The following is a 26,779-nucleotide window of genomic DNA, read 5'->3' on the forward strand; positions in this document are numbered from 1 at the left end:
CTCCATGGTATTAGGCAATTGGTGAGTGCACCTTGCTTGGTGATACGTATGCTTGCCCCGACCTTGCGATTCATGGGTCTAGATGCCTTACATGGCATGAATCTGGGGGCAAAGAAGGGGGCAAGCAGATAATTGGCGAAACACTGCTTGTGCTGTTCTTGTGCGATGCCGACTGCAATCGCAACGCTGGAACGTGTAACGACGGCTGCAGATGTCCGAGTGCCTTCAATTTATGATGTGGCTCAAATCTACGCCCTCAGATGTGTATGCATGGCAGAATCACTCACCTCGTGACGCGTTGCAGTGGAACGGCAGCAGGGGCCATGGTTTGATGAGGTGAAAAAGGGGGTGGAGGATCGCGTGAAGGAGGCCATGCGATCCGCCGAGAGCCTGCAAGCCCGGCTAGAGAAGCAGCAAAGCCGGCACGCCGACGCCCTGGACGCGCTGGAGCTGGAAAAGAACCAGCTCTCAAACCACCTTGCCTCAACTCTTGCCAGCTGCCAGCACCTCGAAGGAGCTCTTCAAGAGACACGGTGCGCATGTGCTTGCTGTTGCGATCTCTCACCGTTCTCACCAGCTCTCCCCGAGGTGAAATCTGCAGATGGTGCACCCACACGCCAGCAGGAAAGATTTTCAGCGCCTCTTCTTTCCCGAATAATATTTGGAGTGGCCAATGTCCATATGGATGTGGTAGTTTCGTGAAAAGATACATCGTCCTTTATCATGACATTGCAGTGGAGAGGCACACATGCACATGTAGGGCAACGACATCGCTTAAAAGTTTAAAGCAGTCGCTGGGCCCCATCTTCCACGACATCGGTCCTGGCATCTGCCCAGGTCCTGCTTCCTACCCAAGAGTCCAGGCCTCTTGCGCCTGCACTGCCTGCCATGCAGGCAATTGCACTGCATGAGGTGGCATGCTGTTTGTGCAGGTCAGAGCTTAGTCATCAGAGCGATGAGCGTGCTGCGCTAGAGGCGAAGTTGCAGGCATTGACGACGGCGCATGCCGATTCAAATGCCACGATCCGCTTCATGCAAGGGGAGTGCGAGCGCATGAAGCGCGAGTGGACGAGCATGTTCATGTCCACAGATGGCCTCACCTCCAGCATTGCCTCCCTCCGCGAGCAGCTGTCCACCGCTGAGCAAAAACTCGACGTACGTTGCGTTGCAGAGACAGATCTAAGCACAACTGTGCACAAACTGTACATTTTTGCCACACCATGTCATCAGACTACAGGCTTTGAAAGTCTCCCATGTCTCGGATTGCGTGAACTTCTGCAGTGAGAACGGGATGTTGAGTCCCGGCATCGTGTACCTACAATGTTGGTCATTTTAGCGTAACAATTAGGGGTTGTGGTTTCGCCATTACATCTTATGTCCACCGAACAACACTATCTGAAAGCACGAGTTGATGCCACATCATGTGCTGCACGGGGTCGTGACCTTGACGCTTTATATGCAATGAGTCTGACTCATTTGGCGATTGCAGATTGAACGGCAACGGTGTGTGGAGCTCGAAGAGCAGGTGAGAGTGGCCCGAGACGTCAACCGGCAAGTCATGCAGTCAAAGGCAGACACGGAGTACAAGCTGATGGAGGCGTTGGCGCAAGCGCCGAATCCGTACGCACTGAACACGGCCTCGTCAACAACAACACACCAACACTCAACCATCCAAACAACAGCACCGATCGCCGGTCAGCCTCCACAGAAGATCTCCGGGCGCCCTCATGGTGCAACACCATCCAACATCATGTCCAACGAGGAATGCCACGAGAACGCATCGCCATCGGCCGCTGCGATCATCCCTATCTCTACTTGCAGCTTTGGCAGCTATGAGCTCTGCCGAAGCACCTCCTGGGAAGCACGGCCTCCGCAGGTGAAGGCTAGGGAGCCTGCCACAAGCCCCACCACTCACGATGCCCAGGACCCTGTCACCTGCACTACAGCAATGCTGGTACATGATAAAGGTGCAACACACGACTGCCAGCCCTCGAGCGCGCGCTCGGCGGCGCACCAGAGCCCCAAGGCCGTCCACATTTTTCGATTGGGCTCCGAGGTGCCCACGATTGAGTGTGATTTGACGAGTCAGGATCTAACAGATTCTGACGATGTTATTGGCCAGGTTGCCGATGCTTGCCCTGTCGCTGTGAACTTCCCTGAGCAGATCTGTCGCTCGGCGGACGAGAACGTTCACAACTCAGTGCCGCGGCCCCCAGCACATACCAGGTTTGGGGACGAGCAACGTGTGAGTGGGCACGTTGGTGAAGTGGTGGCGGCAAGCATGCCCTCAAGCGCACTCGAGGGTGGCCACAACAGCAGGCAGGAGCTCGGCAAGGTGCCCACTTCTGGCGTGTTGCGTGCTGGCAGCCACTCAAGCCTGGACACTCGAGCGGCAGATGCACCTGCTCAGTCAGCGTTGCGTCAGCAACCAGACGCCGTGGCACACGATCTACATGTGTCTCATCCATCTCAACCAGAAGCGATCAGCCACGTTACCACAGCAGCTGATCCCGGTGAGGCACACTTCCATGCCAGGGGGGATGCAGAGCGCGAGACTGACCGATTTGCACACCTCCCTGACCCTGATACAAATCATGCGGAGCGATACCCTATCAATATGCCACTCTTCCCTTGGAACAGTGCGTTTGAAGAACGCGCTGGTGCTGTCACAAACACACACGCGTGTGAGAGCCCAGGCGATGCATGTGTCAGACTGGGTGATGGAGGTGAAGCTTACTCCAACGCAGACACCAGCACGGATGGATGGGCTTCTCCCCCTCGATTGAGCATTGCTGACAGAGGAGCTGGTGCGGATGAAGGCGCCGCAAACGCCCCAACGCACTGTAGATCTCCTACGGACAGCCGCCATGGCTCGCACGAGATGTGCGGCATGGGTGAGAATCAGAATCAGGTAAGCGCCGGTAAAGCGAGGAGACATTTTGTGCGTTTGTGCTGCCCATCTCCTCATGTTTTCTGACTGTGTGGCAACGCTCGTGAGTTTGAGCGGTTTGAGCCATGATCACTGTCAAGGTCAGCAAGGGAATTCTCGGTTTGCACTTGATGAACACCTGAGTGCGCAGCAAATATGCTTTGCAACAAGTAGTGGATTCTGATGGATTTTATGCGGTTCAGTGCTCGGCATGTTCCTGAATTTCGGTCATGTGTTGCAGAGTCGGCACAGCGCAACGACGATGCAGGGAGCTTCCCTCATGTCGCCGGCCGAGTCGCAAGCCTCACTTGCCGGGCAACGCCTCAAGTGGGTGCGGATTGGAAGCGATGGCCCGTCGTCTCCTGTTGCGGAGAAGGCGAGGACGTCTGCTGTCTTTTCAAAGACTGCAATGCCTCATAAACACCCCCGGCAGTCAGCCTCATTCTCTGACCCCCCGACGCTCCCGCTTTCGATTAGCTCACGTTGCAACATCTCTCCTGGCATATTATGATGCGTCACTTATTGCATGTAGCAGTGCTGTTGAGTCATGCACAGCTACCTCAGTGCCTCATTCTTTTCCAGCACCGAGGCGTTAATTCGTCCCTGGGAAGATGCGAAGGCCGCATCAAATTGTGTAGGGTTGTTGGGCCTAACGACTATTGTCTATAGAGAAACCTAATCGCCTACCCTGATGACTGGGACCAAGTTCTTCCTTCTATGCGCCCCTCCTCGAATCAGGTGGCGCACACTGAGATGAACTCGCACTTTGAAATATATGTACTTCTCATAAGCAAGTCGCGGAACGTGGCATGGTTCGTTCTGCTCGCTGCATAAAGTCTACTGCGCAATGTCCCTTCTTGCCTTGCTTGGCAAAGGGCTCGGGCTTGAACGCGATGAGGTACCAACATCTGAGGAGGAGTACGAGTTCCTAGACTCTGTCTCAGCACTTCTGGGACATTTCGTCCTCGACCAGGTAAGCGTAGTTGCCAATTTTACCAAGGTTGTGAAGGTGGACCACGTGGAACCCAGCATGGTGCAGCACACACAAACTGCTATGACGTGCGCATGTACGGCTGCACAAATGATTCAACATTTGTGATCAGCTTATCGACGCAACACATCTTATGTACAAATTCATCTCTTCTTCAGGTCTCACACGCTGCGACAGGACTTGGAAAGTGCACAAACGCTGCTGCCCTCGTCGTATTCACGACATGCCTGACAGAGAAACACTCGCCTGAAGTTGATGAAATGTAGTTTTGATATGGTGTTCATATGCTATTTCTCCGGCTTCCTTACTTGGACTGTCACGGACAGATGGTGCGACACTGGACGCACAATTCGTGGGTGTGATGCCTACCTCAGCGATTTCCCCGTAGTCACAAGCGACAGCATGCAGTCACCTCATCACTGAGAGATGTAATAAAACGTCAAGTAAGCTCTGAGCGTATCTCCGCGTCAATCTGACCGCAAGGGAGGGGAACTTGAGTCTGCAGTAACGTCATGGCGCCAGGCGAGACCAAGCAATGTCGAGTGAAGCAAGATACGTGGAACAACGTGAAACTATTGCTCTCCTAGACAGCACTGTGTGTCCCATTAGTTCTTCTTCACAGATATGCAGGCATCCACTCTGGATACGTGAAACAAACCAAGAACTGATGGAGTGTGCAGATCGTTGTGGCGCTCGAGGAGCACAAGACTGGCAGGCTGAGCCACGAGGATACACTCACGAGGTTGGTGTGCATTTTGCGGCAGCGTCCCCACCTCCTGTGTGGCCTCAGCCTCTGGATCCCAGATGCAAAGCTTCGGCTGTCCACATCTGCATGTTACCTAGAAATTAGAGCTGGAATTCATGACACACTGAGGAGAAGCAACTCTTCCACCACATACCGCCCACAGACGACTTGACACCAAAGTGTAGTCTACCAGGGCACTACCAGTTTAGGGAAGATGCAGTGTGCACCATGGAGGCGAGAACAAGCCCCCTGAGGTTGAAGACTTCACACTTTTACACTTGTTAGCTGCTTCTGTCAATGCAGTCATCACACGGGATATTCGTCAGTTCAGGGCGCCAGGTGTGCAGTTTCAGGTACCCTCTGACCTGAGTGCTGCTCACCAAAGGACAACGAGTTCAAATTAGCTAACGTTCAGCAGTGTTTGCCATGGGGTTGTGATCTTGCCTGGAAGAGCTGAATACATTGCTTCTCAGCCCACAGAGTCTGTAAGGCAGTGCGTCGCCAGATTTTGTTTCTGAAAACGAGTTCGTTTCAGGGGCTAGCCTGGTCGTCATTGCACTCGTAGTATTCAATGGCAGTCATCGTTCCAAGGAATTCCTTGAGATCGCTGCCGTCCATGTATACTGCATGGAGAGGCTAGATATCAGAGCCGCTGGAATGTGTGCATAGATTCATTACGGTCCTCGGAGGGTGTGCATGTTAGGGGGATGCATGTGGTGTGGCACATGTGGCTCACAAGCGCATTGTGACCATTTCTGTTATGTTACCACGTGCAAAGGCCTGGTGCCTTAGGCTCTCATAGGCAGACGACGTATCTTGCCCCTTGAGACATGCGCTGTTTGTCCTCGTGTTCTTCTAGGATGTCACTCGCCAATGCCAGTGGTCGACCACCCCCTGGCAGAGCCCTGCTTGAGCGTTGTGGCGTGCCAGAGAGGTCGTTTCTGGACGAGACTGGTTGTACAGCTTGTTGTATGGCCGAGCTTTATAGCATGCGCTGTACAGCTGTCAAAAGGTCCGAGATAGCGCATGACTCAGCGCCCGGACCAGGGCAGCGACACCGTCAGTTCGGATCGGAGTCTCTACGTCGTTCTGTTTTTCGCAAACAGAAGGCCTGAGAACGATTGTATAACCTTTCAAATTGTATGTTTGCATGTTGGATACAGCCACAGGCATTGTTTCACGTTGTTGCAGATGAACACACAGCTGCCACAGTCGGCATGAAGAGTTGCTTGCGAGCGCCGCTGGGTGCTCGTCTGCTGACCCTCGCATGAATACATGTGATCTTGAATAAACGTTATTGTCGCTCATATCGTCCGCAGCAGCTGCGCACGGAAATCGACGTTGCGGACCCTGATCGCCATGCCACGACCAGGTATGCACGCCAACCACCATCTCAGGCTTGACGTAAGAAACGACTTGCGTGACAGATGTCTCAGGATGTGCGCGAGATTCTCCTGATCCTGTGCGCTGCTTTTGCGAAATACGTCTCGCTGCAGTTGTATGGATGCTAATGCACGTTACTGCTTGTATCTCCTCTTCTTACTGTTTTCCTGCATGATTATGTCTCGTGGCATGTTCGCCCAGATTACATTTGTCCATCATAGCAAAGACTGCTTGGTGAGGCTACGCAGCAAATCGCTCCGCAGGAGACCATGCCTGGCATCTGACAAGTAATCTAATGTGCCTTTTAAGCAGCATTACGACTGCCTTCCAGATCTTGTCATCAAGCGGGGGCTTGTCGTGCAGGCATTGGTACCGATGCAGTGGCAGGGGTGGATAACCCAGAAGTAGATCCAGCTGCCAGCCTAACTCCAGGGAATGGCAGTGAGACTACGACACCGGTTTCCACTGCAGGAGCTTCAAATGCCAAGCAAAAAGTAGGAGCAGGCCCTCTTGCTAGCGGCACATTTAAAAGGCCCAGCCAAAAGTCTAGCAAGAAACAGCCAGCTACACCCAACATTAACCCGGATCCGAAGCGCAAGCAGCAACAGCCAAAGCAGCGAGGCACAAAGCGTTCTAGAAGTCATGGGCCAAAGCCAGATGCCGTGCTGAGGGGGAAAATGACACAGATGGTGATTGGGCAGACAGGAGGTGCAGCGATCACGATGGCAGAGGTGTCCAGTGACGTCGTGATGGGGATTGCCTCGAAGGTGTGGGGATTGAGAGTGGGGAAAAAAGAGGCAGCTTTCAAGCCCACCCTGGTGCAGAAGCTGTACAATACTGAGCTTGGTGGAGGTGGTAGAAGGCGGCCATCGCTCAAGCGCATCATGCTTCTGGAGGTGTGCACATTCATGTTTGCTAATTCTGCCAACTGAAGGTGACCTCATTGGCAGAGATTGAATTTTTCTCTATTCTCGTCCTGCTATGGGGCTACAGACCCGCACGCGTAACTGTTTGGGGGGTTTGAAATGCAAAGCATTTCAATTGCAGCAACGGGGCTACAGATCTACAAGTAGCTTGTCACTTTGTCCTGATCTATCTGGTGAGTTGCTTGCAACATGTCGCTGTCTATGCTGCATGTCCAGCAACACGCCAAATGCAGTGCAGGACATTATCATATGACAAGGTCAACAGCGTCAGCTGCAATGAGTAGCTTTGGCAAACCTCGTAGGTGACGCCGCCGCTTGCTGACCTGCTGCTTGGACAGGCGTCATTCAAATGGTACAAGCGGTAGTGTTGTAATACGATACATCATCATCGTATAACGTGCCTGCCACGCTATGGTGGAGGGCACTCCCATGCACAGGGACAGGCGTTGACAGGCAAGCGGGGGCAGCCGTGAGGTTTCGCCGGACTTTCCTACTGGGACCATGCGTTTAGTCAGCTCACACGAGCTGCAGCAAGTGTCTTAGGGGAAATTTCATGAGTTTTACAACACAGACCGCAACGTGAGGCCTGAACTAAGTGTCTAGAGCCCTTGAATGCAGGTGTCGCAGTACCTAGAGCGCTACCTATGGCCGAGGTTCGAGGCAGCGACCGCCACGCCAGAACACGTGATGTCGATCGTCGTGATGGTGAATGAGAAGTTTCGGGAAGGCGTGCCAGCGTGGACATGCTTTGGGGACGATGAGGCCAAGTGGCCGTCGTTCATCGAGCGCGTGCTCAGCCTGTCCGATGGTATGATGGGCCCAGGGGGACGCCACATGCAGCTGCATGAGCGGACCTCGTACCTTCTCTTTGTGATCCACCTCTTTCAGAGCCTTGAGACGGAGCGCGTCCGCTCTCAGATGCTGCGGCTGGTGACCCTGCCGGTGTGGTGCAGCCTATCTGAGGCTCGCAGAACCCTGGAGCTGCATCAGCACCCCGAGCTTGTCGATCGCTGGAAGAAGATGCTCAAACGCGACAAGAAGGCCGCCAAAGCGGTGCGCCCCCCCTCCCGTCAGGGTATCGGCTTTGACGCGCTGTTACTTCGATGTGTGTCTTGCATGGTGGTCTTGGACCCTGTCGAATCTCTAATTGTTTGGCAGCTCAGCATGGCAAACGATGAAGCTCTTGCAATCTGAGTTGGTGTTGCATCTTAGATGTTGCATCACAGTGATATCCATACAGCGACTTGGTTGTGGAGGAGTGCTGAGCCATGTCCTGCGAAAGAGTCCACCTTGCTGTGACTAGTTGATTTCATGTCTTACTGGAGTGCCACTTGTGGTGTGTTCTGTGTCGTCAACTTCACGGTGGCTTGCTCAAACCTGAGCCCACTGCAGGACCCGAACCATTTGCCGATGGAGAAGAAAGCCGATGCCACATTCGTGGCAGGCCTGGTGGACAATTTCCTGGAGCTCCTGGACCACGTTCTCAAGCCAGACGTACCAGAGATCAAGGAGGAGGACTCTGCAGAGGATGACAGCGATGACGCTGAGGACGGGGACAAAAACGCCGATGATAGTGAGGAGGAAGACGATGCGGAGGCTGACCCTGATGATGGTGCGCTCTGACAGCCTCGTACTCGCTTCCTGTGTGCTGGATGCCTGCAGTTTACATACGTATTGGCTGCGGCAACTCACCATCCTATGCGTCTCAGCACTCGTTGGCATTTCACAAGCGTGTAACAAGCTACCGCAGCGTCCTGTGCTGTTCCATGTGGCTGCGGTTGTGCAACGCTGTCCAGGTGGCTTGTCTCGCGACGGACAGCGCATAGCGAAGACCGCGTGTCGGACAGGATGTCCTGACGTGCAACGATCTGCACGTGCAGACGCGGGCGAGGACGGCCTTGTAGACGCCGACATGGCAGACGTTGTGGAGCACCTGGAAGGGCCGGCAGCGGCGGAGCAACCTGACAAAGAGTTTCCCGACCCCGACGCGTTGCCACCGGGGGTAGAGGAGGACCCTGAGGCACTCCTGCCAGAACCCGAGGAGGTACCTGCAGCAGCCGAGGAAGCACCGGCAGCACGGCAGTTCGTTTATGACAAGGACGGAGTTGACCGCGCCGCACTGCACTACTGCGAGCGCTTTGTTGAGCTGCTCATCGACATGATGAGCCAGCTGCCCACCCGCCGCTTTGTGCGCGCTTTGCTCGAGGACCGCGCTGTGCTCACCAAGTGCCGCCTCTGCCCGCTGTACCGCCACGACGCGGGCGTTCTCTTCGCGCAGCTGCTCGATCTGTTCCATTTCTACATGAACTTTAACATCGACGACCACACAGGTGGGCCCTGTTGCTGCTGTTTCTGTGCTCTGAAGCGCAGAAATCATGCACGCAACCTTCAGAACATGAGTAGCGAGCATGACCCAAGCAGTTCACGGCTACGTGTTCTTTTAGTGGAGCTTGTAAGGCAAAGGTATCTGCGTCGATGGGAAGACGGCTTTACCATGCCGATTATGTGAGTGTGGAACATCGCCCGTTGTGTCACAGGAGATCCCGAGCCTATTCAACCAGGTCTATACATATGCTGGCTGCACATTTGTTGCACCTTCACAGCTGGTTTAATGACAATCAGCTTTTTAGCACCTGACGTACGCTTTCGCACGGGAATATCTTGTGCAAGGTCCATGTGGATGCGGTGGTGCTGTAAAAAGATAATACATCATCACCATGCCAGTTATTGATGCATGCTCATTCTCGAGACACGGTGTTCGGTATGGGCTGACAGGGGCTTGCACCGAGTGCAGGGGAGGGCTTGTCAGAGGAGGAGGTGGAGGGCAACCACTACGAGCGAATCCAGCAGCTGCAGCGGCTGCTCTTTCGGCACTGGGAGCCTCTGAAGGAGCTGGCGTTGAGCAACTGCGCCACGGTACAAAAGCGCTCCGTTCTCCGCGCCGCGCTCGCCACGCTGCCGCACTCCGAGCTTTTGCTTCTCGTCGCCAAGCAGCTGCGCCTTGTAGACGAGAACGACTCCTGGGCCGTCAACAACGACTTCCTTATCGAGGTGTTCGTAAGGTATGCTGCTCCGACGTCCTTTTTCCTGCGCCCTTTCAGGCTGATGAATATTTGAGATCAGAGCATGCACCCTACGGTGGTCAAGCTGACAAACCATGTTGCTGGTCGCGTGCCTCTGCTTCCACAAGGAGGCGGCAGTGCGTCTACGAGATCTATCTAAAGATGTGCACAGCTTCAAGTTTGCTTGATGGACAGGTATGTCATTTGGCCCATGTGATAAGGACGTGCACTTTTGCAACCCACCCACATGGACGCTGCCAAATCCGAGGCCTACACGTGTTCAATCAAAAGCGTGCGGCTTAAGGGCACAGATGCTGGTCAGCGTCAGGTTCGCAAGCTGTTGCAACTCGGCGCATTTATACAACGAGAATGCTGAATCCAGTACTCCTCAACGCAGCAGTAGCATTTGTCTGGACCTCGTTCTGTCAGTCCGTTGTGTTCAAATTTTTGCCAGTAAATCATAGTGTTCTCGACCTGGCCGGTCCCACATCCCCACTCATGCCTGAATACACCTGCATCTGCCTTGAATGGACTGCATCCAGTCATAGCTTTGCCAGAACGGGTTTCGACCCCCATGTTGGTCCCTCGAAATGAGGATTTTCGGGTATCTGGATCCAAAGAACAAGAGGGGTATCGCGAAGCAATGCCTCCACTTCTTGATCAACCTGTCTCGCATGCAGCTACCACGAGAAGCGACAGAGCCAGCGTGAGGCCATCAACGCAATGCCACTGTACCCCACGGAATCCATTCTGTGGGACGAACACCAGGTCCCCTCAATCAACTACACAGGCGAGGGCGTGCTGGCGCTGCCCAAGCTCAACCTGCAGTTCCTTACGTTCCACGACTACCTGCTGCGCAACTTCAACCTCTTCCGTCTCGAGGCCACGTACGAGATTCGCGAGGACCTCGTCAACGTGCTCAAGCGCGTCCGCTGCAGAGTGGACCGCGACGCTAAGACGCACTGGACCGGCTGGAGCCGTATGTCCAACCCACTCGTGAGCTTCACGATTGTCGAGATACGCAAGCCTAATGTGGGCGAGAACAAGCCCGCTGCTGTCACGGCCAACGTCGTCATCGATACTCGCGAGATGCGGCTTGACGTGCGCTCCGCTGTAACTCCTTGAATGCATTTCCCATGCAGTACTTTCCATGCTGCAACTGCTGAGCATGCTGGCTATAGCCCGGTGTGGTTGCATAACAATATGCATGTTCGCCACTGCCGCACGATGCTGTTGAAAATGTCGTTGGAACATGCATTCTGCAGACAATGACGGCGCTTTCGACGATGGTTCTACTCTGTCGGGTGTGGTGTTGTTGTCAGGAACGACACCACTCTCAGCTGTCTGATTGGACCTGCCGTTTGTGTTGGCACCTTGGGAGCGCATTTTGATCCGGCACACTTGATGCGCGGCTTTTGGTGGCATGGTCCACCAGCTTGCGATGCGGTTGCGAGTGTTTCAGAGTGCTTGTCTGGTATTCCCTGTGTGATGAGGTACAGACGCTTTGTACTGCTGTGCAGGTGAAGAAGGAGTGGGATGGGCTGAGGCAGCACGATGTGCTGTTTCTTGTGGCGGTGTTGCCTCAAGACGAGAAGATTGGAGACGTGGTGAAGGCCGCCCGCGAGCAGGGCCTCAGCTTGGGGGAAGTGTATGGGCTCAAGCACGTGCGAGGATGTGAAATCATTGAGACGAGGGATGAAGAGGGCAACCTCATGAATGACTTCACAGGTACGACGAATTTGAATCATTCATTGCGCGGTCATACATGGACAGAAACGGGAACGTTGCGCAGTTTGGCGTTGTACGTCGAGTGCAATGAGAGCCCATGGTACAATGAATTGAAAAGTAGGCAAGCGAGAGCCTAGTGACGATGCCAACGCATGCATTTCGACTGCATCACAAGCCCTGTCAGGCACACACAGGGAACAGCTAAACTTGCATCCTGCCTCACTGATCACTGTACGCAACAGGCACGTGTCTTATGACAGCTTGCAGGTCGGGCAGGATGATGATGATGATCAGCGTTTTACAACACTACCTCATCCACATGGACGTTGGAAACAACAAAAAGCACTTGGGAATCAGTGCTACAATGATGATTAGAGGCAGAGACACGTATGTTTTGCCTTGCAGGGCGAGTGAAATACGAAGACAGAAAAGACCCCGTTGGGTCGCTGCGCACGATTTCCATAGCGCTCGACACTTCGCAGTATCAGCTCGATGTGGACGAGATGGCGGCAACGCCGTCCAGCGATGTCTACGCGTCGTTCAACCTGCTCGTGCGTCGCAACCCGAAGGAAAACAACTTCAAGGCGGTCCTCGAGAGCATCCGCGACCTCATGAACCAACACACCATCGTCCCGGACTGGATGCATGACCTCTTCCTTGGCTACGGAGACCCCTGCTCAGCGATGTACAAAGAACTCGACGGCACGATCCGGTACATCGACTTCAAAGACACCTTCCTCAACTTTGACCACCTCAAGCACTCGTTTCCAGGGTTCTCCATCAAGCTGATCAACAGCACCGACAAGACCCCCCCCCCCCCTTACCGCCTCACATTCCCGCGCTTCAGCGCGGAGAAGACGCCGGAGGACTTGCCGACCGGCGTGGCAGAGCCAGAGAACGACACAACGATCCATGTAGAGCCGTACAAGCCGATCCTATCTACGCCGTACCCTGCGATGCAGCCAGGCAGGAATGCCGTCAACTTCACGCCCGTCCAGATCGAGGCGATCAAGTCCGGAGTGCAGCCCGGCCTAACCATGGTTGTGGGCCCTCCCGGAACTGGCAAAACCGACACAGCGGTCCAGATCATGCACGTCCTATACCACAACCAGCCGACGCAGCGCACGCTCATCATCGCGCATTCGAATCAGGCGCTGAATGACCTGTTCCAGAAGATCATCCAGCGCGATGTGCCACCTCGGTACCTGCTCCGACTCGGCATGGGGGAGGAGGAGCTGGAGACGGACATTGACTTCTCGCGGACGGGGAGGGTCAATGCGATGCTTGCTCGGCGGATCGAGCTGCTCGAGGAGGTGGGTAAGCTTGCGATGCAGCTGGGTGTCACCGCGGATGTCGGCTACACATGCGAAACAGCCGCGTACTTCTATCTGCTGCATGTGCTCTCAAGGTGGGAGCGCTATGTCAGCGAAGTGGAGCGTCGACGCGCGGCGCTAGTTGCTCAGGTACGCCCGAAAGTCCTCTCCCATCCACGTGCTGTCCGTCGAGCTCGCACGCCACTTGATTGTGTTTCGACCCCCTCATTTGTCCCAATATTCATGCATCTTCAGGCATCTAGACCCACAAACCAAGGTCTTGCAAGTCGTTGCTCTCCATGCACGTGGACGTTGAGTAACGCTCCCCTCTCCGTGTGCTGTCTTGCAAGCGAGCACACAACGCACTTGGGCTTGTGTTCATCGCCGCATAACGAGGCAGCAGAAGACAGGTCAGGCTGAGATACAACGCCATATGTCCACCATAATGATGATGTATACATCATCATCAGCTGTGTGTAGCGACATACATGTGTGTATCATTTTACAAGACTACCGCATCAACATGGACATTGGCGGCTCCAAGTACTACTCGGGAGCACTCTTGGTGTGAGTATGTGTGTAAGCTCCACGGTTTAACTTGCCCATCCTGGTGACATCAGTGGTGTCTGTCTGCATGGCTTCCAGCACATGGCCGCAATAATCAATCGATTTCTAATGCAGGATGCGACCACCAATGCAGTCGACTTTGTGGCGGACCTGTTCCCATTCTCCGAGTACTTTGCAGACGCGCCGCAGCCGCTCTTCCAACGCAAATCGTACGAGGAGGACATGGAGACAGCGCGCGTCTGCTGGCGCCACATGCGCACGATGTTTACGGAACTCGACGAGTGCCGCGCGTTTGAGCTGCTCAAGGGCCAGGCAGATCGCGTGAACTACCTCGTGACGAAGCACGCAAAGATCGTGGCCATGACGTGCACGCACGCCGCCCTCAAGCGCCGCGAGTTCCTCAACCTCGGCTTCAAATACGACAACCTGCTCCTGGAGGAGTCCGCTCAGATCCTTGAGATCGAGACCTTCATCCCTATGCTGTTGCAGGAGCCTCAGGACGGCCACAATCGGCTCAAGCGGGTGCGGAGCTGCCTCGCAGGAAAGAAAGCAGTTGCACGAGCTAATACCGTAGACTAGACAACAACTGATTAAGCCATTGAGAGTGTTCACCCTTCAGCTGCCCTGCGTTGTGCTGCGACGTTCTCTATCAAAACTTTCTTACCCGGATTACATATCACTACTGCGACTTCTTGTAGCAAATGTACCAATCAGAAATCTCGGAGCCTCGTTGCGTAACGTTTGCTGATCAATTAACGTCTATCACAAGATAGACTAGGGAACATTCTGGTCGCGATTGTCGCGAGCTTTCATCATGCACCTGCAGAAGCAGGTTGCACAGACACTCATACACGTAGACCCTCAGGTAACCTGCGGATGTGGCCACAATGCATGCACTTTCAGCTAGCGAGTAAGCTGCAGTGATGCATGTCTGGACTGTGGGTGACGTTTACGTGTCTGTGTGTGCGTTGTTGTCAGAGGACGCCCAACACGTGGCTGCGCACTTTGCAGGCCCCACTGGTACCAAAGCCATATGAGCGCGGAGGCACACTCGCGCTGTGCTCGGCGATCACACGTGTCCTTCCCAGTTCCATGTTGCAATGATACACCAGCGGCTCATTGCTTTACACATCATGTTTGCTCCTAGTCATAACATCACATTACATAGACAAGGGCAGGAAGTAGTCATCACGTCACCAAGTAAGCAGATTTGAAATAATACATTCATTTATTCATTCGCGATGAGACAGCTGCTGAGATAGCTGCTTCTAGACAAGCTCTCAGTGCTCTCGTCATCGCAGGTCATCCTGATTGGTGATCACCACCAGCTGCCCCCCGTCGTTAAGAACATGGCGCTGCAAAAGTACTCTCACCTGGACCAGCCGCTCTTCACTCGCTTCATCCGCCTGGGGGTGCCCCACATCCAGCTGGATGCACAGGGCCGCGCCCGGCCCTCGATCGCCAAGCTCTACAACTGGCGCTACTCTAAGCTGGGGGACCTCCCCCACGTGCACAAGCTGCCGCAATTTCAGACCTGCAACCCTGGCTTTGCGTATGACTTTCAGTTCTTCGACGTCAAACCGTTCCGCGGCAAGGGCGAGTCCGAGCCCACACCCTACTTTTACCAGAACGTCGACGAAGCGGAAGCTGTGGTGTGCCTCCCCATCCTCCCTGCCTCCCCACCCTCTGCATAGTCAGGAGGACTTGTGGTCACCATGCAGGGTGGAGTTTTATTAGCTATACACAGGGAAATGGCCGGATTTACGACATGCTGACTTGAACCACCCACCTTGCAATGGCTCAATCGACAGCCCAGACGGCCCTTGACATGGTGAAGGGCTCGAATATATCAAAAATTGACATGTCATGCGAATTACATAGCAACAAACCCAGCATATCCCCCCTGCAGTCGTGTATTTTCGGGGTGACAAGGTGGCTGCCCCCTCGACCCCCCCGACCCTTGGCCGAGAGTGGGGCTCCCCCCGCCCTCCTGACATCATGCACAAGTGCAATTGATATGTTTTTGCGGTGGTCCCCTGCCCTGGTGTGCTGTGAAGCCGGAGATACAGTCCTATGAATGATTGCCATATACGTGCACGTAGGCGCCATGCCACACAATCAAGCCCCCACGTGCACAGACGAAACAATTTCACCAGCGTGGTTTTTTTAGCATATGTGGTTTCACATCACTCCCGAAAGCTCATGGCCTGTAGCGTCTATCACAGGTAGTTGGGCCCAAATGAAGTCATCCCATACTTCGCGCGAAAACCTGTTGTGGTGTAGCCCATCTTTGAGCTGCGACTGTGATCTGGAAACTCAAGTTCTCGAAATCCCGCCGATATGAACATTGTAGTACGCTCCGAGTTCTGTCTATAGAGCCTTCATACTTCTCCATACGAGCTGATTAAGGTACAGTACCCTATGGCCAAAGTCATGACTATCCCCGGCACTCCCGTAACCACAACTTTCTCAATACTTGTCTGATTGTAAATTTAAAAATATGTACAGACGCGTCTCGGCCCGGGGCGTATGGTGAAAGGCACTGCCTGTAACCTACTCATTTTGCGCTTTTTCAGCACATTTGCTCAACGTCTTGACCCTCTACGGGCGATGTGAAATCCGCGAAAAATATATCTGCCAAAGTATGCACAAGTAGGTCAAACACTCCCGACAGAGCTAAGAGTTACTGATCACTGGTTTCAATAAGACCGGTCGCATTCAATTCCGTTGTGTGAGGGCTTCGGAATGGGCGCGACGTTTGTGTGAGAAAAGTGTGATGGTGACGTCAGGATCACCCGCCAGCTCAGTGACATAAACCGTGTAGAGCTAATAAATCTCCACCCTGTGTGGTAGTGTTATAAAAAGATACATCATTACATCCCATAGATAATGGCAGGAAATAGACAACAAGAAACAATGGCAGCACATTCGAAGTGATACAGCTCATTGAACGTCAGCGGTCGGAACAAGCAAGCCTGTCAAAAGATACATCATCATCATCACGTGGTCGTTGAATCGGGAGCGTTTCTTATGCGGGCCATCGCTACATATTGATTATTAGGTGGATGATCCTGATGCATCGTGCTATGCGTTCAACAGTCTGGACATGGACGATACAGGGTCGTAAGGAGTGAGTCCTGACCATTCGTTCTGGAGCGTACAAGGACGAACCCGTTGCAGTGTCTCCCAGTGTCGCGTGAGCATGCGTGCAACAAACAGAGGACCTTGTGTGGAATCATATGCCAAGCTTATGAAAGCATAAGCGCAGATAGGCACCCATTGCATATCGCGACTGTCATGTCCATGGCAGGTGAAGGAAAGTGTTGTGACAAGGCAAGCCGGAGGGGGTGGGGTGACACGCTAGAGTGAGAGACCAAACCCGGATTTTTTGTAATAATTAAGTGCAACCCTGCAGGTCCGCGTGTTCATGTACATGCGCCTCCTCGGCTATCCTGCGGCCAAGATCTCCTTGCTCACAACCTACAACGGCCAGAAGCGGCTGCTGGAGGACGTCATCAACCACCGCTGCGCCAGCAACCCCGCGTTTGGAGTGCCCGCAAAGATCGCAACCGTCGACAAGTACCAGGGCCAGCAGAACGAGTACGTGCTGCTCTCGCTTGTGCGAACACGCACGGTGGGGCACTTGCGTGATGTTCGGCGTTTGGTCGTCGCATCCTCTCGCGCTCGGCTTGGCCTCTACGTGTTTGGCTGCCGCGAGCTGTTTGAGCAGTGCTATGAGCTTGCCCCCACCTTCCACACTCTGCTTGCGCGCCCCACTCAGCTTGCGCTCGTTCTCAACGAACGCTACGGCGAAGCCACTCGGAAGGCGAGCGAGGTGCGTTTTCTAATGTTCGAACAAATGAGTTAAAAATCTGATTACGCGAAAAGCGCTTCTTGAGGGTGGCTGCTTCATCGACGTTCCAAGCGGCCACGGCCCTGACAGTGTCGTCGCTGAATCGTGGCATCAGGGACAGGGCTTTGCCAGACCATGTGATTTGCGGGTCTAGATGCCCAAACTGCGCAAATTTTAGGGACAACAATGGGGGTCGAAACTCAATCTGGCTTAGCACTGTCAATGCCCAACTCGTTCTTTTCTCTCCTGTGGGCTGCGGCCATGTCTGATTACGCAAATTCCTCTGCAGATCCCGGAACAGCCAGTGCTTATCCAAAACCTGGGACATCTTGAAGGCGTGGTGGATGGCATTGCGCAAGCCAACATGGCGCGTGCCATGTATGCTGCCAGCCACCCTCCAGCGCTGCCACCGCATGCCGCGCCCGCCACCCCAACTCGAAGGCCGCAGCCTGCACAGGGGAGCGTGCATGCGAACGGCCCTGCGAACGACAAGCGCACGCCGTCGAAGTGTGCGAAGCGCAAAAAGCCCCGCAAAAGCGATGCCGAACAACCCGCCGAGGCGTCGGCAGGCCCTGGAGACGCAACCATGGATACCACAGCGGATGGCATCGACGCATCAGAACCTTCTGCCGCTCCTGACGCGGCTGCCGAGGCCGCGCCTGGCACAGCGGAGAAGGGAGCGAATGGGAAGAAGCAGAAGAAGAAAAGCAAGAGGAAGGCCTCCGGGCGGGGCCTACTTGTCGGGCTGGGAGTGCCTGGAGAGGACGGGGATGGTATGGGGGGCCCAGGGTTTCCAGGCATGCAGCATATGGGCTTTCCGGGAGCGTTTCGCCCTCACTTCATGCCGCACATGGGGGGTGCTTTTCCGGGGCCCATGATCCCGCAGCATCTGGTGCAGCTTGCCCCCCCCCATATGTTCGTGCCCCCCGGACAGATGGTGCCGATGCCCCAACCTGGCATGCACTTGCAGCCGCCTCATATGTTCCGCCCCCAGATGGTGCCGCCAATGCACGTCGACATTTTTGGGCGGCCGTTCATCCCAGAGGTAGCTGACTTTGCGCCACCCGGAGTCGCTCCAAGCGATCAGCCGCCTTTCGGCAGCCCCATGGGAGCTGCGCCGCTTCAGCTGATGGGCGGGCCCCGTCCAGCAGGCCCGCGATGAGCGTGCACTCATGTGCCATGATGGCATCAGGATTATCTGACAGACTTGCTTTGAGCGTATGCATGAAGTCGTGGGACGATGTATCACCGTATCACCTCATGTGGGCGTTTCGGTGTATCTGATATGTAGCAGACCAGATTTTGGCGTCATTGTATGAGCAATTCAGTAACCCTTGTCGGTTCCACCATCATTGTCCTCACATATTGCTTTTCGTCAGCAGCAGTTGAGTGATCCGAGACATCTTCAGGCAGCTTGTTGGGAGTCCATGGGCGAGTGTATTGTGAGTCACCCATCACGCTTTTGAGCAAAGACAGATCATGCGCCTCATCTACTGAGCGGGCAGTAAATGCTTCATTCTGTCGGACGTCGAACACTTGCGCCACAATTACGCCTGTCAATAATGAAACCATGCTGTCGACATCATGTCAACAACCAACAGACCGCTCCAACAAGCACTGTACAAACACTTCTGGCACTCCTGGAACGCCCTCCATGATGCCGATGTACTCTGTCGCGGAGTGCACCGTGGCAATGTTAGCGAGCATCTAATTGCACACCATGTAGACCTGTCATCACCATTTCGCGATTGCATTGCTGTCTGCATCCCGGTGGGGGGAATGGGCCAGGTATTCGTAGCATGTTCATCATCAACACATCTCATGTATTACATGTCTTGAATAGTTAAACAGCTGAACAAAACATCAGCCTTATGCAACATCGTCACCATTTGTGCACTTGCTCGGTGTCTGCATGGGAACACGACCTGAAATGACACAAGCCATCACCTCTACGTACATAACACCTTCGACTATCGCTACCACTCTGCCAACTGCATAGCTGGAGAGAGCAACTCGCCCCCTCCAGGCTTCCAGAGAACGTGCACATATGAATGAAGCAAGGTAACCGTGCAAGGGATAAGCACACAGCTACCAAGCCATTGCATCTTGCCACTGCATCTGGCGCGACGAGGGACATCTAGCTCATGAGCACGCGTGCTTGCATTATCCCAAGATAGTCGACCCTGTTGATGCTGCAGCGCATCTCAGCAAGACAAGCTGGAGACATGGAGACTCGTTGGCGCGCATCATTTGTATTCGGCCAGGAATTCTTCGTGGAACTTCCTCCAGCTGGAGAGGATCTCGGGCATGTTTGACTCTAAGGGGAGGATCGTCGTGCGCAAGTGGAACGTTCCTGGTGCCTGCTGGAAACCACTCCCAGGAACCGTGGAAATCCCTGCACACAACGGCACACAGCTAAGAACCACAGCAATGGCGAGACAGCTCCTCGTCTTCACTCCTCTCGTGGAGCAGCATTGCCTCTCGCGTACCCTATGCAGAGCACCTTTTGCCTACGCATGCATTCATCTCATCTAATGTATCATGTATTGTGGTCTAGACAACAATTGCTCAATTGCCCTGCGTTGCATTGCGTCATGTTCTCTGGCTAGCTTTTGGTAACGAGAGATTACATACAACAAATCACGATTTTGGGTACCTATAGGTACCATTGGAGCCGCATTGCATAATGCTTCTCACAAATTGTTGTGTCTCGAGACACGGTACTATAAACATCCATTGATCCGTTGTCTTTGAGAGCCGTTTCACAGCAGGCAACGTGCGCTCCCTCGGGTCAGACAACTGAATGCCAAGAACGTCGATGAATCCTAGCACAATTCTCCGGTCCTCTGGGATACCCCGAATTTGGGCTAATGTTGCTCCACTCCATCATGATTCCTTCACGCACCTGTTGCTTCGAGGAGCTTGAGGCAGTAGAACACATCTTGAGCCTTGCCAGCTGCTTGGGCAGCTGCAACTGCCTTAGGAGGCAACACAATGCGGGGGAACGAGTACATGGCTCCTTCGGTAAATGTGCACGTCACACCCTCCAAGCTGTTGAAGAACTCGGTAATGGTGTGTGCCTTCCTGGTCAGGGAGGCCAGCAGCTCCCGCTTCTCCTCGGCAAACAGCTCATAGCTGGGCTGCCCTGGCTTCGGTTCATTGCACATCAGCCCCATCATGATCTGCACAATGATCTCCAAAACGATGAGCGGGTCATCTTTTGCCCGAACCCAACCACTGCTGGCGAATGTGCAAGCGTACACAATTCGACGTCACTTGCAAACGCCTCCAAATCTCGTATGGATGGCATGTGTCACAGGCAGGCAAACAGTGGGAGCTAGATCAAAGGAGATCCCAGCTATCCCAGGTTGAGCACCTGGATGGAATCTCACATTTCCATGACAAATGCATCTCGATGCGAGGTAAAATGACCAGCTGTAGCTACGACTAGCCAAGATGAATCTACGAGCTGCTAGCTTTTGATGATGATGATGCTGCTTATTCTCACAACACCACGCATCCATACGAACGTTGGCAACTCCAAGGAGTACTTGGGAATCAGTGCTACCGTTACCATCACCTAAGCCGTGAGGAGTAATGACAGACTGTGACTACAAGCTAGAACTACGACCAGCTGGAGTCCCCGAGTCACGTGCCTGACCAATTGTGTTGGGACAGAGGTTGATGGTGGCCAGCTTGTACATCTCTTGCAAGGTCCCGGGATGAAGATTGAACGCCTCGATGAAGCCGCCTCTCAGGCCGCACTCGCCGTACACTCCCTTGGAGATGGTATGGAAGCTAATCATCTCTAGCTTGGAGGCATATGGCTCGCCCAGGTCTAGGGCAGCCTTCTTGGCAGACACAAACGGCTTCTCCTCCTGGTAGATATTGGTCTGGTAGACCTCATCTGCCAGCAGCACGATGCGGTTCTTGACTGCAAACTTGACCAGCTCTTGAAGGTTCTCGAGCGTGAGGCACTGGCCTGTCGGGTTGCCTGGGTTGATGAACACTAAGCCCCTCACTAGCTTGCCTTCTGCTTTGGCACTATCAACGCAATCCTGCAGCCCAACAGACTCAATGATGATATGTAAGCACAACAAGCTTCGTGCGGTCTAAAACACTCGATGATGAGATGTTACACATCGAACTTCGTGCAGCCCAACATACTTGATGATAATATGTTGCGAACCGAGTAATGCTCGGTGTGCACTTCTTTTGTGCGGTCTTGCGAGCGGCGGTATGGTCTTTTGAAGTGTCATTGCGCAGCCTGATCGCTGTGCCCATCACCGATGAATAAAAAGCAGAGGTGAGTGCCCAGTCTGCTGAACTTGCACAGCTGTTTCCATGTCAAGGAGCTCTACCTGCAAGTGCTTTGATGACCATGGACAATGCCCAGACTTCCTGCATTCAAGGTTGTGCAGAGTGATGATTTCTCTGCAGTTGAGGTCACATACGCAGACAACGAAACAAGTTGACGACGCTGCAGAATGTCCAAGATCACATCCACATGGATAAAAGTTCCTCCCACCGAATGCAAGTTACCTCAATTGGCAGGAAATCTTACACTCTCAACACATAATAACGCGCAACACACAATAACTTGCAGCAAATGAGCAGCCATCTGGAAAAGAACCTGAAGATTGTCCATGCACATGGCCCAGCCACGGCTCTCGTCCAGATAGTAACCTGAGAAGGAGCCGTTGTAGAGAGTGATCGAAGCAGAGTAGAGGGGGTACTGAGGAACAGGCACAAGGATGGAGTCGCGGCTGTCGCGAATGAGTGCATTCAAGCACATTCGCACACCCAAAGACGCTCCGTCTGACAAAAATATCCTCTCTGAGCTGGTAGGGTACCTACACAGACAAAAAGCCATGTGGAGGAATGCACCCCAGTCCGTAATGTCTCTACGTCTTGTCCAAGCACCTTGGTGACATACAACAATGTTCCATGTGTTCATGGCAGGTCTATAGCATCTTGCGACATCGTTGTGCCATCTCGCAATTGCATATCCAGCCCGCATGCGCATCCAAACGCATGATGCCTGACCAGCACTGCGAGATTGATGTTCATAGCGGCAACATTGGCAAGTGCAGGACTTGCAGAGGCAACGCATGTGCACTAACGCATACTGAACAAGAGAAGGGCGCCAGAGCTGCGTTTCTTGACTCCCTTCCACAGACGCCTGGCAAGCGGGAAACAAGAAAAATGGAAGCAAAGGGGCAAAGGTGGAGAAACTGTTAACAAAGAAGTTGCAAACAGCATCACAAATAGAGCTACTGGTTGAGAGAACGGCGTTGCTGGCAGCCGCACCCGTCTCGAGCCTCGATAAATGCTGCCACCTCCTCTCGGATGCCTACGGCGCCGCGGGAGTCAGTGTAGGCGCCGATTCCGCCGTTCAAGTAGGATAGCAGCTGCTTGGCGCGCGCGATGGCGTCGGTCGGGAACATGTCGTTGACGCTGGGGTGATCCATCAGGAACGGGGCAGCACAGAGCGCGAGCACTTGCCGGTTGAACGTCAACGGCCGCTGCCCCAGCTGCTGCGGGTTGCCCACTGCAACAAGCCGATACGCTCTTGTCTCGCACATGCACTCAGGGCAGCACGATATAGAGGTAAACCGTAAACAAGACAACAGTTGGCCACGCCAACGCAGCGCACAGACGCTCTGAGGGTACCTAAAAGTAGCACACGTATCTAATTACCATGTCTAATTTCAGGTCATTCACATAGAGTTTACATTTAAAAAAACTGCCGTATATATGGTCACTTGTCCATCTTGAGATGGCGGTGTGAACAGACACATCTGCCTGCTGTGGTCAAGTTATCGGGTACAGGTACCTATGTGTGAGAAAGGCATTTCTCACAGAGGAGCGCTTCTCAGCCTAGCCGCCAAGAGGAGGACCCACCATTTGTGAACGTGATCTTCTTCCCAAGTTTCTGAAGTTCCACAGCGCGCAAGTACAGCTCCCCGCGCACTGCGTATTCTGCTTTTTTAACGCTGGCATTGAGAAGGTCGGGATGTAGCACCTTGCCGTCCTTTTCATGAAGGAACACATCATTGGAGGCTTGTGCCCCATCTGCAAGCGTTCTGATGTCATGTCATTCTCGGTTACATACAACACCAACAGGCACCGTCAGCCAGGCCATTGGTGTGATCATTACATGGAGGCAGTCACATGACTTGACTGTAAGGGCAAAAGCCAAACATACATCTCAAGGTATTACCTGGGTAACCCAGGCTTGAAAAAATACAGAAATTATCCAAGGTGGGCGACTCGTGAACCTGGGAGATAATGCTGTGTGACAAGCTGGTGAACCCTGAGATCCAAATGGAATGGAAAACATGCGGATCGTGGTGTATTTGGTACAACAAACCCAGTACACCTGTCTGGCTGGGGTACAACAAGACGAGACGATGCAAAGTTGCGTAGTTGCGCATGTGTCTGCTATTGTGTCCACTCAATGGCATTGCGCACTCCAAATGTGCTACAGACTGATCAGCAGGAGTTGGCCCACACATTATCTTGGCTTCAATTGCTCAAGTAAGGACCCCGTTTTGTGATACATGCGGTCATGCTCCAAGCTCTGAACTCTTGCTTTGTTACAAGATCAGATTCTGCCTCTACTCCTCACCCCAGCTGCCTGAACACTCCTGACTAGTTCGCCGGGCATTGCTGACGATGACCATGTGTGTTTAGCCTCATCTGAATCGCACCATCTCTCTTTCTCTGCTGTGATGGCGTGTTTGCCGTGATGGCGCTGAGGTCAGACGTCACAGCGCGTAGCGAATGCTGTGCTGGCATTCGCCGTGTTGCACGCCATGAACCTGCTTTCAAACGTGAGTGGGTGGGCCTGTTTGCTTACAATGCGGGCGACGCCAAGTGACACTTGCAATTCATGCCTGACAAGCATGGCGTAATGCCATGCGCACATGCGTTCGTGGACGTATACATACCTATACATGGTAAGCAAGTGGTTACACTGAAGGACGTTCACGCGGCGGCTTGGCATACCACCAGCGGCGGCGTGGAGAATGACAATGAAGAAAAAATTGGGACGACAATTTGACAGCTCGTTGCGACAACTCATTGGAAACCCAGGAGATGCAATAGCTATCGAAGTTCCCTTGCTTTTGCCAACCGGTGGGTAGGATCTGGTGACTAGGTTTCATGCGCAACCCGTAATGTCGCAACCCGTTAGGTCACGACGAGCCGGAAGCTACTCGCGACGGCGAAAGCTGGTTGCTGGTCAGGGTCTTCAAAGCAGGTACATGCACCTCAAGGCAGATCATCAAGCAAGGCCACGAAAGCAGTTAACGCATGCTAGCTAGCCTAAAGGATCAACCGATGCAGTTGTCTGCTGCTTTCGTAAGGTCTCTTTAATCCAAATGTGGCACATCTATAAATACTCTTCTCGCTTGCTATCAAATGTATACATCTAGCAACCCCGCATACGCAAAGATGCCGTGAACGTGGCGTCGTAGTGCGTGTCTGAAAAGGTTGCCCTTGATATAGGGTTTTCAGACAGGGGCCCTTGCTACATGAGCAAGAACGTCTTGGAATGCTTTGCACAGCTGCACCCTGCTGAACTGGACAGAACATCAGATGCACAGGTATGTAAATGAGTCGCAACTATGATTGGCAAGGTATCTGGCGTGAAAGTCAAATTTGCTGCATATTGCAAATTCATTGGAATTGTCCCCTTTCGTTACGACAGTAATTGACACGATAGGTGTCGCAGACAGCACGTACGCAGGCACAAGCAGAAACCTGTTACTGCCCACAGACGCCCTTTTCTCCAAGTCTATGTTGCTGGATCGTACGCGATCACTGTTGCCACTCATCGATGTGGGACAATTATGTGCTAGCCTACGTGAGACCAACCCTGGCTACGACACACAGAAGGATCAACCTGGACGAGAAACAAACATACCTCCTGCATTGAATGCGGTTGAGAAACTGCTCATCGCTGCTTGTGTCAAACTTAGGGCGATACGTATGTCTCATGCACTTGCATCATCCAGATGGAGCATGCGACTCAATCCACATACAAGACGAGCATCGAGGGAGAGTTCTTACAGAATGCGCCTCACATGTGAAGATGCTCCCCTAACACGAACGTGACATGGACAAACGTGCTAGGACTGAGGCCCAATATAACACAATCATATTGTGTCGCACTACAAAAACGCATTCCTGCACAGATGAGTCAGGAGGCGGATAATGACGCGCAGCCTACACCGTAGACAGAAACTCTACAACATGACGCCCGCTGACAAGCAAGTCCCTGCATCGTCCACACCATCCCTTGTTCGCAAGAACGCCTTTGCTGTGCGCTTCGCTTGCGGACTGGCGACGCCACACGAGAGTCAGACCGGCCTCACAACAAGCCTTGCTCCCTTGAAGTTGCAAGGCTCCGTATATGATCCACGCCAACACCACAGCAGCCACCAATGATGCTGGCCCCGTCTGCACGCCATCTTATTGCATGCCGAGCATACGCACTGGGCAGGATCATGCCATCGGCATCAAAGTCACCTGCAAAAAGGCCCGATCAGGAAACGAACCGTTGAATGCACAGACTACTTGTGCTGAGAGAACAGAGGCAGCCGCTGTTGATTGAAAAACTCATAATTTGAGAAGCACTGGTGCACAGGCTATCGTTCTTCACGTAGCCGACATGCGCGGGCCCTCTGGTGATGACCAAGAGCCGGAGGTGTTCATATCTGTCCAGGGAGGTGATAACGGGTAGCCGTTAGTGTCTTCTCATGCCTCCCTGGTTGTACAAGGACACATCACCCCACGCAGGAGTTCGACTATCGACACAGAGGCAACACCGACAGTGGATCGCAGGAAAGCTTCCAGACGTCCACCCCCTTACAACCCTGATGACGGCGAGGGCTCCAGTACACACATGCATGCAGGTCGAATTGATTGTCCTGTGGCACCTGTCATGAGCTGCCGCAACTAATAAGAAGCACGGCATATTCCACATCACTTGAGGTTTAACCCCAAGTAGTACGCGGAGTTGCCAATGTCCATGCAAATGCAGTCGTGTTAATAATGTTTCATATTATAGATACATCATCATGAACGGGCTCGTGTCCTTTGGGAGGACGATCATCAGCAAGCTGTCACTTACTTGAATCCATGGAAAGAGGGGTTTCTGAGCTTCTTGTGAGCCACTGAGCAGTAGTCACCTTGAAGCCATTGGCATAAGCTCCAGCACGAATGCCGCGATCTGCAATCGCAATCAATTCCTCACGGCAACTGTGAAAGACGTTC

At 53.4% G+C, this 26,779-nt stretch overlaps 2 protein-coding genes across 2 annotated transcripts; one reads left to right on the plus strand and one right to left on the minus strand.

Moving 5' to 3' along the window:
- Positions 1–3,776: 3,776 nt before the first annotated feature.
- On the plus strand, positions 3,777–18,659 carry LOC149810796 (uncharacterized). Its single transcript, XM_089994118.1, has 16 exons — positions 3,777–3,902; positions 4,601–4,754; positions 4,969–5,018; positions 5,829–5,916; positions 6,361–6,944; positions 7,593–8,027; positions 8,367–8,586; positions 8,771–9,304; positions 9,769–10,036; positions 10,717–11,137; positions 11,557–11,764; positions 12,170–13,194; positions 13,759–14,166; positions 14,946–15,296; positions 17,060–17,479; positions 17,787–18,659. The coding sequence occupies exons 1-16, from the start codon at positions 3,777–3,779 to the stop codon at positions 18,657–18,659; spliced, it is 6,165 nt and encodes a 2,054-aa protein (XP_089850244.1).
- A 1,084-nt stretch (positions 18,660–19,743) lies between these two features.
- On the minus strand, positions 19,744–24,015 carry LOC149810797 (glutamate--glyoxylate aminotransferase 1-like). Its single transcript, XM_089994119.1, has 7 exons — positions 23,871–24,015; positions 23,402–23,572; positions 22,808–23,048; positions 22,131–22,350; positions 21,154–21,555; positions 20,403–20,679; positions 19,744–19,892 (listed from the first exon to the last, which is right to left on the minus strand). The coding sequence occupies exons 1-7, from the start codon at positions 24,013–24,015 to the stop codon at positions 19,744–19,746; spliced, it is 1,605 nt and encodes a 534-aa protein (XP_089850245.1).
- Between the last annotated feature and the right edge of the window lie 2,764 nt (positions 24,016–26,779).

The sequence above is a fragment of the Nuphar pumila genome, unplaced genomic scaffold (assembly GCF_984573655.1).
Source record: "Nuphar pumila unplaced genomic scaffold, dmNupPumi1.hap1.1 HAP1_SCAFFOLD_203, whole genome shotgun sequence".
NCBI lineage: Eukaryota > Viridiplantae > Streptophyta > Magnoliopsida > Nymphaeales > Nymphaeaceae > Nuphar > Nuphar pumila.